The sequence below is a fragment of the Trichomycterus rosablanca genome, chromosome 12 (genome assembly GCF_030014385.1).
Source record: "Trichomycterus rosablanca isolate fTriRos1 chromosome 12, fTriRos1.hap1, whole genome shotgun sequence".
Classification (NCBI taxonomy): Eukaryota; Metazoa; Chordata; class Actinopteri; order Siluriformes; family Trichomycteridae; genus Trichomycterus; species Trichomycterus rosablanca.
This window is the reverse complement of record NC_085999.1, coordinates 30,034,705-30,050,181: the sequence shown is the minus strand read 5'-3', so window position 1 is coordinate 30,050,181 and position 15,477 is coordinate 30,034,705. Positions and strand designations below refer to the sequence as shown.

The 15,477-nt window shown below is 38.4% G+C and overlaps 1 protein-coding gene across 1 annotated transcript; it reads right to left on the bottom strand.

The window, feature by feature from the left end:
- Positions 1 to 2,801: 2,801 nt before the first annotated feature.
- Positions 2,802 to 12,493, bottom strand: wdfy2 (WD repeat and FYVE domain containing 2). Its single transcript, XM_063005585.1, has 12 exons — positions 12,220 to 12,493; positions 9,268 to 9,335; positions 8,649 to 8,722; positions 7,469 to 7,523; positions 6,860 to 7,010; positions 6,145 to 6,257; positions 5,547 to 5,673; positions 4,872 to 4,977; positions 4,675 to 4,776; positions 4,287 to 4,417; positions 4,077 to 4,185; positions 2,802 to 3,806 (listed from the first exon to the last, which is right to left on the bottom strand). The coding sequence occupies exons 1-12, from the start codon at positions 12,357 to 12,359 to the stop codon at positions 3,777 to 3,779; spliced, it is 1,206 nt and encodes a 401-aa protein (XP_062861655.1). The 5' UTR covers positions 12,360 to 12,493; the 3' UTR covers positions 2,802 to 3,776.
- Between the last annotated feature and the right edge of the window lie 2,984 nt (positions 12,494 to 15,477).

The window sequence follows — 15,477 nt, the reverse complement described above, 5'->3', positions numbered from 1 at the left end:
TACCGGGACAATAATTTGGATAAATGATCTGTTAACAGCATTGATAAGCTAAGTTGGATGCGAGCGGGTGGAACAGCGACCATGTTTGTATTTTTCATGTTGCTTATTTTGTACAAAAATGTTTAGTTTTTTTGTCTGTGTCTATTTACAAGTATAAATAAAGTACATATGTTGAAATTTTACATAAATGTACTTGATTACTGTCCTGATTTGCTTACACTCTTAAAAACAACGGTTCTTTAGTCGAGACGATGGTTCGTTGGCATGCTTAAAGGCTTCTGTGCATTATGAAATGTAGGACTTATTATCGTCGGAAAAAGAAATAATGCAAACCACATTTAATGTTAGTCCACGATTTTGTTTTGTGTTTTTGATGCCACTTATAAAGCCAGCAGAAGCATATATCATATACCTCCCTGCTGACTCTTTCTCTTGGATCTAACTAATATTTCTTTCGTTTTTCTTTCATTTCTGACAGAACATTGTATGTTTTTGAATACTTTGCTTTACACATACAGAAATAGGGGCAGATTTATGGGAATTATAGTGTAAATTATATGTACGTAAAGTACGAACGCACTTTGCGCATCTTACGCAAATGAATCGGAGCATGCGTAGTGAGGCTCTCATTCCGTCTGCGCATGCGTAGTGAGGCTCTTATTACGTGCGTTTTTGTTTTGATGAATAAATGCTCTTTTCTTTTTGTGCTTATAAATGTAAAAAGAATAGCATCTATTTTTTATTTTGAATAAACAAGGACACAGATATTTGATCACTATTATAAATATATTCATATTTATTCACCCAGCAAGCACAACTACGTGATATGAGTTAGCCGCTTGCCACGATGGTAACATTGTGTGAAAGTAAAGCACATAGAAACAAGAAATCTGGCAGCTTCTTAATCTGAATTTATCTACAATCCTACTGAGAGCAGCTACTTACAAAAATGTCTAAATTACAGTATTAATATGATGAGTTCTAAATACAGAGTGCTTAAATAAGTAGAAATCACTGCAATTAGCTTAGCAGCTAACACTAGTGACTAAGCTTACAAGTAACGTAATGTCTTTTGTATAGTTATACTTAGCACACATACAAGTCTTTACTGTATATCTTTCATAATGATGTTAGTTATTGTGTATGAGTTTTTTGGGTCAGTATTTAACTGTGAACTCGTTGGCTAGGCTAGGTAGTGACACCTTCACATTGCTATTCTAACCTTATTACTAAGGGTGGGCGGATTAATCTAAATATTGATAGTACTAAAACCAACGTTGGTATTGGAATCAGATTGACACTAGTTTTACTTTTTCTCCACTACATTAAGTGTGTTTCTACTGTTTCATCAAAAAGTAAAAATCTCATATTTAAGCTACGCACTAAATTCGAGGCAGTATGTACGCAACCATGTACGCAACCTTGGACGTACTAGGACGCCATCTTACCAACATCCCGTGATGCATGACGTCACATCGCAATAATTTTAAAATCAGAAAAAATTAATTCTGTCATTCTCCACAAAGCTACTCATAACATTACTCAGGGTTGTACACAATCATAAAATTTTTTAATTGTTGTCTTACTTACACTTGTAATCAGCCGGCCCTCTGCTTTCTGCCATCTTTCATCTCCAGTGGAATTATGGGATAGATTATCAGATCGCAAGTACAGTAGGTCATCCAGATACTTTTCTCATACTGCTTAATGAACACTGTTTTCGGACACACTACCCCCTCTTGCGTACTGCTTTTGCGTACTGTTCAGTATGGAATTATGCGATTTCTGACTATTATTTACCCAATGAATGATTCGTGCATCTCTGTTGTTACTCCTCATTCTCCACGTTTTTTAATTTATTCACTTATTTTCAGTTTTTATTTCTTTGTTGTATGCACTTGAAACCAGTGTACTCAATATTATTTTTAGGAAGCAGAGTATCAAATACAGCAGAATGTGCTCATAAGTCAAGACAGGCAATGGGCATGATGTGGATAATCAAACTGACAAGTCAATTAGCAACACCACCAAGCTATGACGGCTGAAAGCCTAATCTGGCCAGTAGCCACATGTGAATTCACATGGATGTGAAACCTGGACACTAAAAAAAGAGAAAAAAATCATTCAGGCTTTTGAGAACAAGTGCATCAAAAACTCTCATGAAGGACGATGATGACCACTGAGTAAAATAGCCACAACAGAATAAGCTAGATTGACATCACGACATTTGTGATTGTACTATCAGGGGCTAATCTGGTACAATCAACAGAAGACCTGGACACTGGATCTGACGAACATGGATGCGTTACTGTATTTAAAACATTTAAATGATTAAAACAAAATGTTAGTCCAATACTTTAAAATTACTCATTAACAAATTACATATAGCAATTATACTAAACTTGACATGTGAATATGTAGAACATTATTGTTTAACAATAGAGATTCAGATATTTTGCCTCATGTGCATTGATGAAAGTAGGACTTACTTTGTTATATTAACTCCTTATTAAATAGTAGATTTAAATAATAATTTAAAGTCATTTAAATGCTGCATGTTGTGGGGAGTTGAAAGGACCAACACACAGTTGAAGGAACGCACATGGCTTACACAGTAAGTGGAGGCAGGATTCAAACACATTGACCCAGGACCCTGGTGTTGTGTGGCAACATTTTTTGTAGATATGCCAGCAAGCCACCCTATATTATTACGCTGGGGCCCTTGTGAAACCCTGTATCAAATTTGAGCACTCTGACATTAAAACACAACCAGCTTTCAAGCAAACATATTACAAAGCATTTAATAATAATCACATTTAAATCACTAAGCCATTATGTTTTGTTACTTTGTGTACGTGTACATATAATGTAAGCGTTTAAAAAACAAAGCATGCACTTCTTTAAAAACAATACAAAATGTTTCATTTGAAAGTGCTTTAAATTGTTCACAGATGATACATGACCAGGACAAATGTTAAGCATTTACACATCAGAATAAGGACATGCCTGTTTTTACATCACTGTACATGATCAGTCACACATTAACACACACATGGTGGACAAATCAGTAGCCCAGACGACCAGGACAAGCAGATTTTGCCAGGCATTTTTATAAATTCAAACTTGCATGGCATAAAGGTGACTTGGTGGGTTGCTGGCTTGTTATTCAGCATTTTTACTCCTACCAATCAACCTTAGACAAAAGTCTAATTATTATTCATTCATTAACACTGAGTATTGTTTTCATATCTATTTGTATTACTTTGCATATTACTTGGTGGAATGTCAGAAGTGCAAGTGTATTTGGCCCCACTTAACATGAGGAGAATGGTTAGACAGGTACACATTTCTACCAACATCACATTTGGATGTTTGGGAAATATTTTTAAGTCACAGAGTATCTAAATTTTCAAACAAGCAATGACTCGGCACTGCCAGAACCAATTTTCTAACCAAATTTGACAACAGGCACTAATGGCCTGATTCCCTGTGAACCCTGAAAGAAGACGGCATATCAAACATGACCAGAATATTTTGATAAGCATAAAATTAAGCTCTTGAAATGGCAACTAAACAATAAGTCTGGGGAAGAACATTTGATTTACATGCCCAGTGGGCTAGCTAATGAAGTCATGATTTGTCCACCCTTACACATGCGCACACCCTGGGCATCCTGTCCATCAGTGATGCTAGAACTAGAGTTCCTCCTGTTGGTTACTAGTCTTCGGTGTATGGTCACTGAAGATCTGGCATCATGTCCATGGTCGTAGTGATTTTCAGGATACCACAGGTGTCATGTCCCATAGCTACAAACACACACACACACACACACACATTCTAAGTTAATCTTAGAAAACCTAAAACCTTTATTTCCTTTTGTTCTTTTACATTGTAAATGTATGCCCCTTGTTAGAATGTTAGAAAAGGTAATCAGCAATAAACATAAACAAGACAAATTTCTTTCGTATCTGTAATTTTGCCTTATTTTTCATTGTATTCTCAAGGCCAAGGTAAATTTAAAAATAAATAAACTGTTTCTATTTTTTCCACTTTATTTTGCATGTGAGTGTACTCACCTTGATCACTCGGTCGGTTCCAGAGGTCAGCAGCCAGCTCCTGGTCAGCTCGTAGTGAACGTACACAACCGTGTGTTTGCTGTCATGAAACGTTGCAGTAGGTGCTCGCCTTGCAAACAAATAACAGACCATTTTACAACAAGACAGTGAGGTGTCAACATACATTTGGCCCTATACTGTACATAAAAACATAGGCAGGTCGACACCTACTGTTCGTCTGTGATGGATTTGTGGCATTCATCACACACTCGCACCTCGAACTCGAAGCCCATTAACGGAATGGTGGAACGCTTGGATGAGCACTTGCCACACACTGCCTGGCCACACTTCCTGCAATGATGCTGCAAAATAAAACCTAGTTAAAACCATTACTGGTAAATGGGGTGATGTTTACCATAATGCTCGTGGGGCATTTTATTAACATTGTCCTTTTACTCCTTTACCCTGCTATTTAACTAATCTGATGGAGGGGATTAAGATTAATTTTTCATGTTTATTTTTCATCATGGTGGGTCCAGAGCCCTCTCTGCATACATTTTCTAAATATATGTGTGTGTGTGTGTGTGTTTGTTTGTTTGTGTCTGTGTGTGCAAGTTACCTGGCGCAAGCCAATCTTTTTGCTGTCCCACATTTGTTTAAAGTTCCAGAAGAACGGCTGCTCACACTTTTGGCAAGAGTCGCTGTCTAGCCAGACAGGAGTCTAATAAGAAGAAAAAAAACACACATACACATTCATATTCCACATCAAACTCTAAAAAAGTCACAATAAATTATCTGACAATCTCAAACTTTTACCTCTTGTCGGGTGACATCCATGTTCCAGACAACTATTCCCCCATCAGCTCCGCAAGAGATGAGCTGATGAGTATGTGGAACGTAGCACAGTCCCTTGACTTTGTCACTGGACACATAAACACCCACGCTTTAGTGTATTAAATCACCTGTGTATTATACATCAGTAAAAATTAAAGACGTGTGCACATTTAGTGTCATTAGACAGATTAATAACAAAGCAGTGACCTAGAGTGGAATCTTGAGGTGCACAACATGTAAATTTCTCTGTAATTTAAAGAAAACCTTAATTAACATTTTCAAAATAGTTTATTCTCTGATAACATCTAACTGTATTGTTTCTAAATAGACACAATATAGTTTGTAAAAACACATTTTGTTTTTTACACATTTCCAGAATAACTGGCACCCATACAATTCTAATTGTGATCAATTAGCAAGTGTTATCCATTAGAAAGTAAACTTAATAAATAAATAATAATAATAAAATAATAAATAAAAATTATAAAAAACATTTTTTAAATTGTATATTTAAACAAAGCCATAGAAATTGAAATAAAACGTAAGCATTATTAACAAGTCTGAAAGATGACGATAGTGTATGCACAACAGGGAAGATGGTTAAAGCAGCTAAATTAATGAAAAATAAATGAAACATTAAAAAGAAATAAATCTTACTTGTGTCCCTGCAGTTCAATAGCTGTGCCTTTTTGACCTCCGATGTCCCACATAATGATGGAATTATCAGAACTTCCAGAGAATAATATCCTCTGTACTGGGTCCCAGCATAAAGCTGTCACACTGCCTACACACACAGGCACAAGTGTTATCAAGGTCTTGAGCAACCACAACTACACCATAATTTATTTCAGAGGATAACAAGGTTAACACATCTGGTATGGAATAACAGAGGGGCTAATGTGGCTCAGATTACAGATTATTTTAATACTGGTGATGAGGTGATTGTGTCACAACATAGTGAATCTAACACTTGCAGTGGGAACCTGACATCAAAGCAACGGAAGATAGTTGTCTAAGCTGCTGAATCCTGATTTCTCCTAGATCATGGATTACCCAGGAAAGAGATGAACAGTAGGTGATCCATGTTACAACATACAGAAGGTAAAGAGCCTGCTGGCAACATCCTGGTACCAGATACTACAGGACCCCTTCAGCAAAAGAATGATGAACATGTTTGGGCATCTGCTGATGTAATTAATTGTGAGAGTTGAAGGCTCTATAGTATGTTTTTCCTAATAGTATAATGTTTGCATACCTGTGTGGCCTTTTAAGGTGGTTACCAGGCTGCAGTTGTCCTGCTCCAATTTCAGCATAGTTACCTGACCTGAGTGATCACCCACAAAAGCATGTCTGGTCTCCACATCAAACCTGATGAATATACGGTTAAGAAAAACAAGTCTGGCACTTTACCTAGTATGCAAACTAGACTACTGCTATTGCAAGCCATCAATCCCAATACAACATATTCCGACAATGCCACATTACCCCTGCCGCTACTCCAAGCCATCGAGGCATTTGGTTGCCACCTACAATTCATTTGCTAGTGATCCAAACCAGGCTTATAGGATAGAAATTTGTGAGTTGGAACATGACCACAGTCAATCAAGTTCCTCTAAAGTCTGCTGACATAAAGCTAGATGTAAATTCACTGAGTTTTGCACCATTGAAGACTCAGAGGAAGTAAAAAAAGTAAAGAGAAGTAAAAACATGATTGTCTTTAGTGACATTATGCACCCAGATATTTTAAAGGGCAACATTTAAGGGCGGCAACAGGTAGTGTATTTGCAGAACAGCTGTCAACGTGGGTTTCCTACATGTACCTCAGTTTCACCCACCTTCCCAAATCATCCCCTAAATTAACTGGCCACTGAAGTTAAAGCTTGCTATGTGTTACATAAATACAGTATAAATAACTTGCATTTAAAATCTAAACAGATTAGAATCATTATAGCAAAAAGTAAAAAGGATACTGCAGTCCAGTTACACAGGCATTGGTCTTGTAGGTGCCCAGCTGACGCCCGCTCTCTGAGCAATGCCATGTAAAGCTCTTATCCTGACCTGTGCTGAGTATCCACTCCATCTCCAACACAAACATCACCAAAATCACAGCACCCTGATGAGCTATACACACAGTTCAGCAATAAGTACTTAATTAATAAAATAAAAAAAATTTAAGTTGGGACATGTCACAGGTTGGGACAAGCCACACATTTTTTGGGCCATGGACGCACCCCTATACCACTTGTTCAGTTTGCTGATAACAATCTTGTTGGTCCTTTTTGTCTTTGGCACAAAGAACTCGTTCTTAAAAATAAGCTGCATCATGGACTACAGCACACGTTTCTACTGTCTTTGGTAATTGCCATAAATGTAAATCAGACACCAAAACCTCATAAAACTAGTTCGTTGTTGTAATTTAGATTTGAGCCACTCCTTTCCAACTTCTATATTCCACAAGGTTGTGTGTAAATTTTAACTAAAAATATGAACTTTTTTTAATAATAACAAAATAATAATAATAATTGAGAGGCCCCTTAAAGCTGACTATAATGGATATTTTCAACATTTCCTTTATTCACCCTGATAGGAGCGAGCTGGGATCATCTTGTTGTAGTCCTCCGCCAAAGTGAACTCCTGTGGAGAGACACAAAACATGTTATTAAAACTGTTACAAGAAAATGTTAAACCCCCTTTCCAATTACTTTACTGTTATTGCATAGCTGTCATACTGAATGAGAAAAACCTGAGTAAAAGACAACACATTTCCATTTAGGGAACAAAGTTTTTCAACACTCATATCACCTTTGTGAAAGAGTAATTAGCTGGTTACACAATCTCTGCCAGTTTACCAAATGTAATTAGTAAGATAGCTGGTTTTTACCAACCTTTGAAAATATATGTCTCACTTATCATAAACTCTGCAATCAAGTTTTTTTTACAGGAACACTAGGCCACAATCTAAAAAAAAATCCAAAACAATTTATAAACAGTTGTTGACATGAATTAGTCTGGAAAGTGGACTCCACTGAACTAAATGAAGAAAACTTGGAACAATGACTGGCCTGCTTGAATGTTAATCCCCGAAAGCATCTGCAGACATCTCAAACAGCTAAGGTCAGTGTTAATGAATGCATTTTGGGCAACAAATGTCAAGCAGCTTTTCATAATAAGAACATTTTACCAGCAGTCCCTGTTGCAGTGGTAATGTAATGGTTTAGGAGAGCATTGCTGTGTCAGACCCTTGACAAAATCTATTAAAATAAATGTAAGGTCATTTGTCCTTTAGCTAAAGCTCTGGTATAATTGAGATAAACAGAAGGACCATCCAAAACGTCCACAATCTATTATTTAAAAAAATAATTTAAGAGTGGCCTCATTACAATCCTGACTTGAAACCAAGAGAGATGCAAAAACCTCCCAAAACCTCACAGCATGTCTGATTCTAAACAGTTTGGCAAAGAAGAGTGTTCTGAAAGACTGATATCAAATTTTAAAGAGGTTGAATAATGTTTTACAAAATGTGTAATGCTTGCACATCATTTTCAGTTTAAGGATCTCAAATCAAGTAGTGTGAACAAAACTTGCATAGTGGAAATGGAATTGATATCTTAATGATAGTTAAGTGACTGTTTTGGCCAAAGGCAAGATAACAGACACATTACAATGAATTCAGTTTGTTTAGTGGTTACCGGTTATTTATGTTCTGTGGAAGTTTAGAGGAAGTAGATAAACATGCACTGCATTTCCCAATCCACTTACAGAAATAATTCCATTATCCATCCCAACAGAAAGCCTCCGTGTCTCTGGGTTAAAGGACATGCATGAACATGGAGCTGCAAACACAGAGGCACACAGTCATGGTTACACACCTATACATTTAAACCACCACATACACATACAGACCTTTAACTAAAAAGGAAGTTAAATTTTGCAATATTTCACAATCACACTATAGCTTGGACTGGACGAAACATGTCCGGTGTTATCAGAGGGCACAACTTGTCTCAACCTTGTTGACAGACTTATTACTTTCCACTCCTGTATTGTCACTGAATGTCTTATTAAAGCTATCAGGTAACATACAAAGAAATCCTAAAGCAATGTTCCTCTAAAACATAACTCATTATGCTAAATAAGCAAAGGTAGCAAAATTTCAAGCCAAGAAGGAGAATTTGAGTTTGTGTGTGCTGGGGGGTTGATCAATTAAAAAAAATGTTGGCAACCTTTCTGTACAGCTGCCTACTGGATCGCATGTACACCAGGCAGGATTAAATAAACGGGAACACAAAATCTTTCTGTTCCTGGCAGCCAGGCTACTGATTTGTCATCAATTTTGTAAAAAGTCAAAAATGTTGTTAGCATTTTAAGGACGACTCACCTGGCATGGAGTGGTAGATGCTAGGCCAGTACTGTCCACTGTCTCTCTTTAGCCAAACACGTACAGTCCTGAAAACGAAAAAGGTTCACTAGTCCACTAACATTGTCACAAAGTAAAATTACTGTTCTTGGTATTAATTTGATACGGTAAAGAATTAATGCTATCAATTTGTATATTAAGACAATGTAACTGTGTAGATGATAATAAACACTGGCATGCAGCCTTCACTTAAATTACAGTTTACTTAACTGTAAAATACTTAAAAGATGAAAATACTTAATCTTTAGGTGTAGCCTGGTGTTATCAGTAACTCCCACTACTAGACATTAGTAAATTAAAGAAGGGTTATAATATTTGTTGTTAGAATAGCTGGTAAAAGAGATTCCTCCCCCAAAGAAAACTACAGTTCCATGCTTAATATCTGCTACTTCTCTTGTAATGCACATAAACTTAAAAAGAAGCAAACTACAGACTTTAACATATTAGTGAAAATTCTCAAATTCTTCTGGTCAGTTAGATTTGCGTACTACTGATACTTCAGCAAAAAAAGAATATGTCTTTCCATATTTCGGGATGATAAGGGCACCACCCATAATCATACAATTATTATCTGAATGAAGTGGCATTTAAAGACAGCACGGGCTTAGAATGAATTGAATATATGGTCTGGGACAATGAAGTAATTGGTGAAATCTTTAGGGTGGGGTTTACAGGGGTTGGACAAAATAACTGAAACACCTGTCATTTTAGTGTGGGAGGTTTCATGGCTAAATTGGACCAGTCTGGTGGCCAATCTTCATTAATTGCACATTGCACCAGTAAGAGCAGAGTGTGAAGGTTCAATTAGCAGGGTAAGAGCACAGTTTTGCTCAAAATATTGCAATGCACACAACATTATGGGTGACATACCAGAGTTCAAAAGAGGACAAATTGTTGGTGCACGTCTTGCTGGCGCATCTGTGACCAAGACAGCAAGTCTTTGTGATGTATCAAGAGCCACGGTATCCAGGGTAATGTCAGCATACCACCAAGAAGGACAAACCACATCCAACAGGATTAACTGTGGACGCAAGAGGAAGCTGTCTGAAAGGGATGTTCGGGTGCTAACCCGGATTGTATCCAAAAAACATAAAACCACGGCTGCCCAAATCACGGCAGAATTAAATGTGCACCTCAACTCTCCTGTTTCCACCAGAACTGTCCGTCGGGAGCTCCACAGGGTCAATATACACGGCCGGGCTGCTATAGCCAAACCTTTGGTCACTCGTGCCAATGCCAAACGTCGGTTTCAATGGTGCAAGGAGCGCAAATCTTGGGCTGTGGACAATGTGAAACATGTATTGTTCTCTGATGAGTCCACCTTTACTGTTTTCCCCACATCCGGGAGAGTTACGGTGTGGAGAAGCCCCAAAGAAGCGTACCACCCAGACTGTTGCATGCCCAGAGTGAAGCATGGGGGTGGATCAGTGATGGTTTGGGCTGCCATATCATGGCATTCCCTTGGCCCAATACTTGTGCTAGATGGGCGCGTCACTGCCAAGGACTACCGAACCATTCTGGAGGACCATGTGCATCCAATGGCGGTGCCGTGTATCAGGATGACAATGCACCAATACACACAGCAAGACTGGTGAAAGATTGGTTTGATGAACATGAAAGTGAAGTTGAACATCTCCCATGGCCTGCACAGTCACCAGATCTAAATATTATTGAGCCACTTTGGGGTGTTTTGGAGAAGCGAGTCAGGAAACGTTTTCCTCCACCAGCATCACGTAGTGACCTGGCCACTATCCTGCAAGAAGAATGGCTTAAAATCCCTCTGATCACTGTGCAGGACTTGTATATGTCATTTCCAAGACGAATTGACGCTGTATTGGCCGCAAAAGGAGGCCCTACACCATACTAATAAATTATTGTGGTCTAAAACCAGGTGTTTCAGTTATTTTGTCCAACCCCTGTATGTGATGAATGGTGACATTTATCACATGCTGGTGACTAAGCTGTGTTTGGTACTAAAGCAGAGGGTGTATTGCAAAAAGGAAGTATCATATGATACTCTAAGATATGCTGGTACTGGTTGTTTAGCGTGTAGTATACTTGTATATACAGGGTGCGCCTAAAGTCTGGACACATAGGAAATATCACTAACTATACTTAAGTATATGTTTACTAAAATATATATATATATATATATATATATATATATATATATATTGTATCACAAATAGTGGAAAACACATTGAAGATGTTATTAATTAATATTCTAATGAAAAAAAATGTTAAAAATATGCATTTTGCCTATGTGTCCTGACTTTAGGGACACCCTGTAGTATACCTGTAGTCCAATTCTGATGCCTGTGTGCCTATTGTAGCTGTTTTCAATGGTGTTCAGGAGTTTTACTTGCTCTTTGACTATATGCAGTATGTTATATGCTGGTAGTTTGCTGTATGTAGTGCAGCATATGATATAGAGTCTACTGGTACTGTATGCAGTATGTTGTATACAGTATACTGGTACAGCATACAATGTGTAGTGCAGCATGTTGTATACACTGTACTGATACAGTATGCAGTGTATATAATACAGTACACTGGTATAGTATGTTGTATACTGTCAATGCAGCATGTAGTAAACAGTCAATAAGTAGTGTACTATTAGAGCATGTTTATGTGTGTATTATGTAGTACACAGGTGATTTATTAATACAGATGTAATATGTTGTATATTGTTAAAGAATGGGGTATACACGTATATCATTTCGAACACAGCCATCCAGTTTTTCTTGTTCAAACATGTCAGTTTGGGTGTGCACTAAAAATAAGCAGACTACCAAAATACAGAAACCAGGTGAGCTAGCACGGGTGCGTACGAACAACCAAGGACAAAGCAGGTCTTCATTACTGGACATGAGCGTCAGTATTAAAAGTGCGTGAGTGTATTTTGAAGCGCACCTGTCCTGAGACACGCTAATGATTCCGTCCTCTTTCGGGATGATCACGGCCGTGTTTACAACCTCCTGAAACGACTCGATCTTGCTCATCAGGACAGGCTTTCGGGCCTGGGGAGGACGGGGCTGCACTTCTGCCGCCATCACTGCAAGAAATCTCTAATTATTTCAGCTTTTTCAAAAGCATAATCCAGTATCAGAGCTGAATACAGCTTTGTACAGTGATTCAGTGCGCCGTTATGGAAGCTATGGAGCCAGTTTATGGCGAGCCACTGAGAGTCAGCTGAGCAGGGGGAAGCGGATGTGTCCTAAATTAATGCATGCTCACTCACTACCTCCTACAGCATGCTCACTACCTCCTACAGCATGCTCACTCACTACCTCCTACAGCATGCTCACTACCTCCTACCCCGTCTCACTATCACCTACACCAGGGGTGGCTTTTTAAAAAGGTCGCCTAATCATTTTTCAAAAACGCTTTGTAGCAGCTTTGTAATCAGTTGCCTATATTGATATTGAGCATTACACTAACCTTATTCTGATGATTTGCACTGAATGGTGTCGGCCACGTTTATGTAGTCTGGACAATAGCTGCTGATGCCAATTCTTAAGCAGCTTCCAAATGTTTATCAGTAAGGGTGGACCGATATTTAGACTTAATTATGTTCATGTGGAAAAAAGATGATTCACACAAGTTGGTTGATAAAAAAAAAAAATGCTGTCAAATATGTGGCACATTTTCTTATGTTTGGATATTTTTCCTCAGCCAGCAAAGTTCCAAAATTGTCCAGCAGAGGCCCTTGACTTTACACGCATGTCAGATTGTAGGGTTAAAATTTCTGTTTGTAACATGAGATCTGAATATTCTCCTTCAGTTTAATACATGTATGAACGAAACAGTCGTCTTTGCAGTGTTCTTGCCTGAATCAAACGTTTTTTGGTTTCTTTGTGCTTGGTTGCGCACTCATCTTCACAAACAATGTAGGTTTTAAAAGGAAAAATGCAAAAATGGCGCAAACTGGCTACTGATGAATGAAAACTTTCTAGATTAGCAGTGCTTTAGGCGGGCTGAGGCGTAGCTATGGTAACAAACAGCAATTTAAAAACACAGTGGCCAGATTTCATCACGTTGACCTATTTGAATGAGGCGCGATCTACCAGCATGCACGGTGCATCGACGTATTTGGCACCCCTGACCTACAACATTATTGTTTACTACCTCCTACTAAACAATGCTGGATACTTTGAATTATCTTCCTGAAACCTCATAGGTTGCTCATAGGCATCTGTGGTTGGTACCCACCGACAGTCGTCTGATTAGGGCCAAGCCACTAATCGCCAACAGGTTGTTAGGTGACAGAGTCATTGATGCCAGAGGACACTAATGGTATGACATCTGGTACTGACCAACAGAAAGGCTACTGTGGCTCAAGTCACAGATTATTTTAATACTGGTGATCGGCAAAATGTGTCACAACATAGTGTGTCAAACCCTTATTTGTATTTGCAGGCCACTGCTAATCTAATGCTAATCCCTGTCCACTACTGAAAGCACTTGTAATAGCCACACAAGCATTGGAACTGGACACCTGAGCCATGGAAGAAGGGCATTTAATTTAAACAATGTTTTATTTTTAAGACAGTCCAATAGAAAAAAAAACTCACTGAATCAACATTTTATACCTTTTTTGTATTTTATTGATCGTAACAGAATTTATCGTGAGAGTTTATTAAATCAAATGTACCATTACTAGGTCGTAATTATGTTTAGTAACAGATATTGTGTTTAAATATTTATTTTTGATTTGATTCATCAAGAAAAACGGTTCGAAAGAATTAGTGATGGGAATTTCGGCTCCTTTTAGAGAGCCGGTTCTTTTGGCTCGGCTCACTAAAAAGAGCCGGCTCTTTCAGCTCCCAAGTGGCTCCTTAGATTTTTTTGTTGCTTAAATTAATTTATTACCAAATTACATGTAAAATGAATTACTAATGTAAAAAAAAATTGTATTACATGTTTATTATTTAAATTGCTTTATTTATATACTCAACATGGAACAGAGTGCTCCAACAATAAATTATAAAATACAAAAACAAAGACCCATCTCAATTACACAAAAAGATCCGATTGTGTATATTATTTGTACATTTGCATCTAGAGTGGGACGGCATGGTGGCTAAGTGGTTGGCACTGTCGCCTCACGGCAAGAAGGTCCTGGGTTCGATCCCCAGGTGAAGAGCTCGGGTCTTTCCCGTGTCCGCGTGGTTTTCCTCCGGGTGCTCCGGTTTCCTCCCACAGTCCAAAGACATGCAAGTGAGGTGAATGTTCCTGTCATGAATGTAACCAAAGTGTAAAACGTGACTTTAAAATCCTAATAAACAAAACAAAATAAACAAGCATCTAGAGTGAAACAACACAACATCAACAAAGCATCACTCAACAAAATATACATGAAAATGTGCAAAACATAAAGAAGATAGTTTAGTGAAGATTAGCATTCAGAAAAACCAAGCAGCTCATCTTTGATGGGTTGATCCTGTTTCTCCTTTCTGTTATGATCTGCCCTGTTAAAAAATATTCTCTCTGAGTGGACAGATACACAGTCTATGTGCCATCACATGTATAAGATGTGGGTAGACTGAACACTTGGTCTCCCACCAGTGGGCCTGCACTTCTCTGTAAAAGGGGCTCCTCGAGTCCAAACTTTACTATGTTTCCTCTCACTCATTTTCCTCACCTTTCCAGCGTGTCATGTCTGGCTGTGTAAGTTAATGTGTATATTTTTTGTAATTAATGTGTATTGGAACTGTGAGGGACTGAGCACCTGAGCATTTCACTCACCTTTCACACCTGTGTTAATGTGACGTGACAATAAAGTGATTTGATTTGTGTAAAGCGCTGAGTTCTCTCTCCCTCCTGTTCGTGTGCACGCTGTGTGTGTGTGTGTGTGTGTGTGTGTGTGTGTGTGTGTGTAACCCCGCCCCTCCTGCTCAGTGTAAACACACAAACGCCACCACGTATCTTGACCAATCACGTGCGGCTTTGACAGAAAAAAACCTCGGAAAAAAACGAATCGGCTCCCAATCAGGAGCCGGATCCCGTCGTTCACTTTGAAGAGCCGGCTCTTAGAGCCGGATCGTTCGCGACCGACCCATCACTAGAAAGAATCGGTTCAATGAATCAAACGCCCCACCACTATGTCGAACACGGCCATTGCCACGCTTTTACACTTGAACATTTACATAATCACCCTTTAGGTTATAT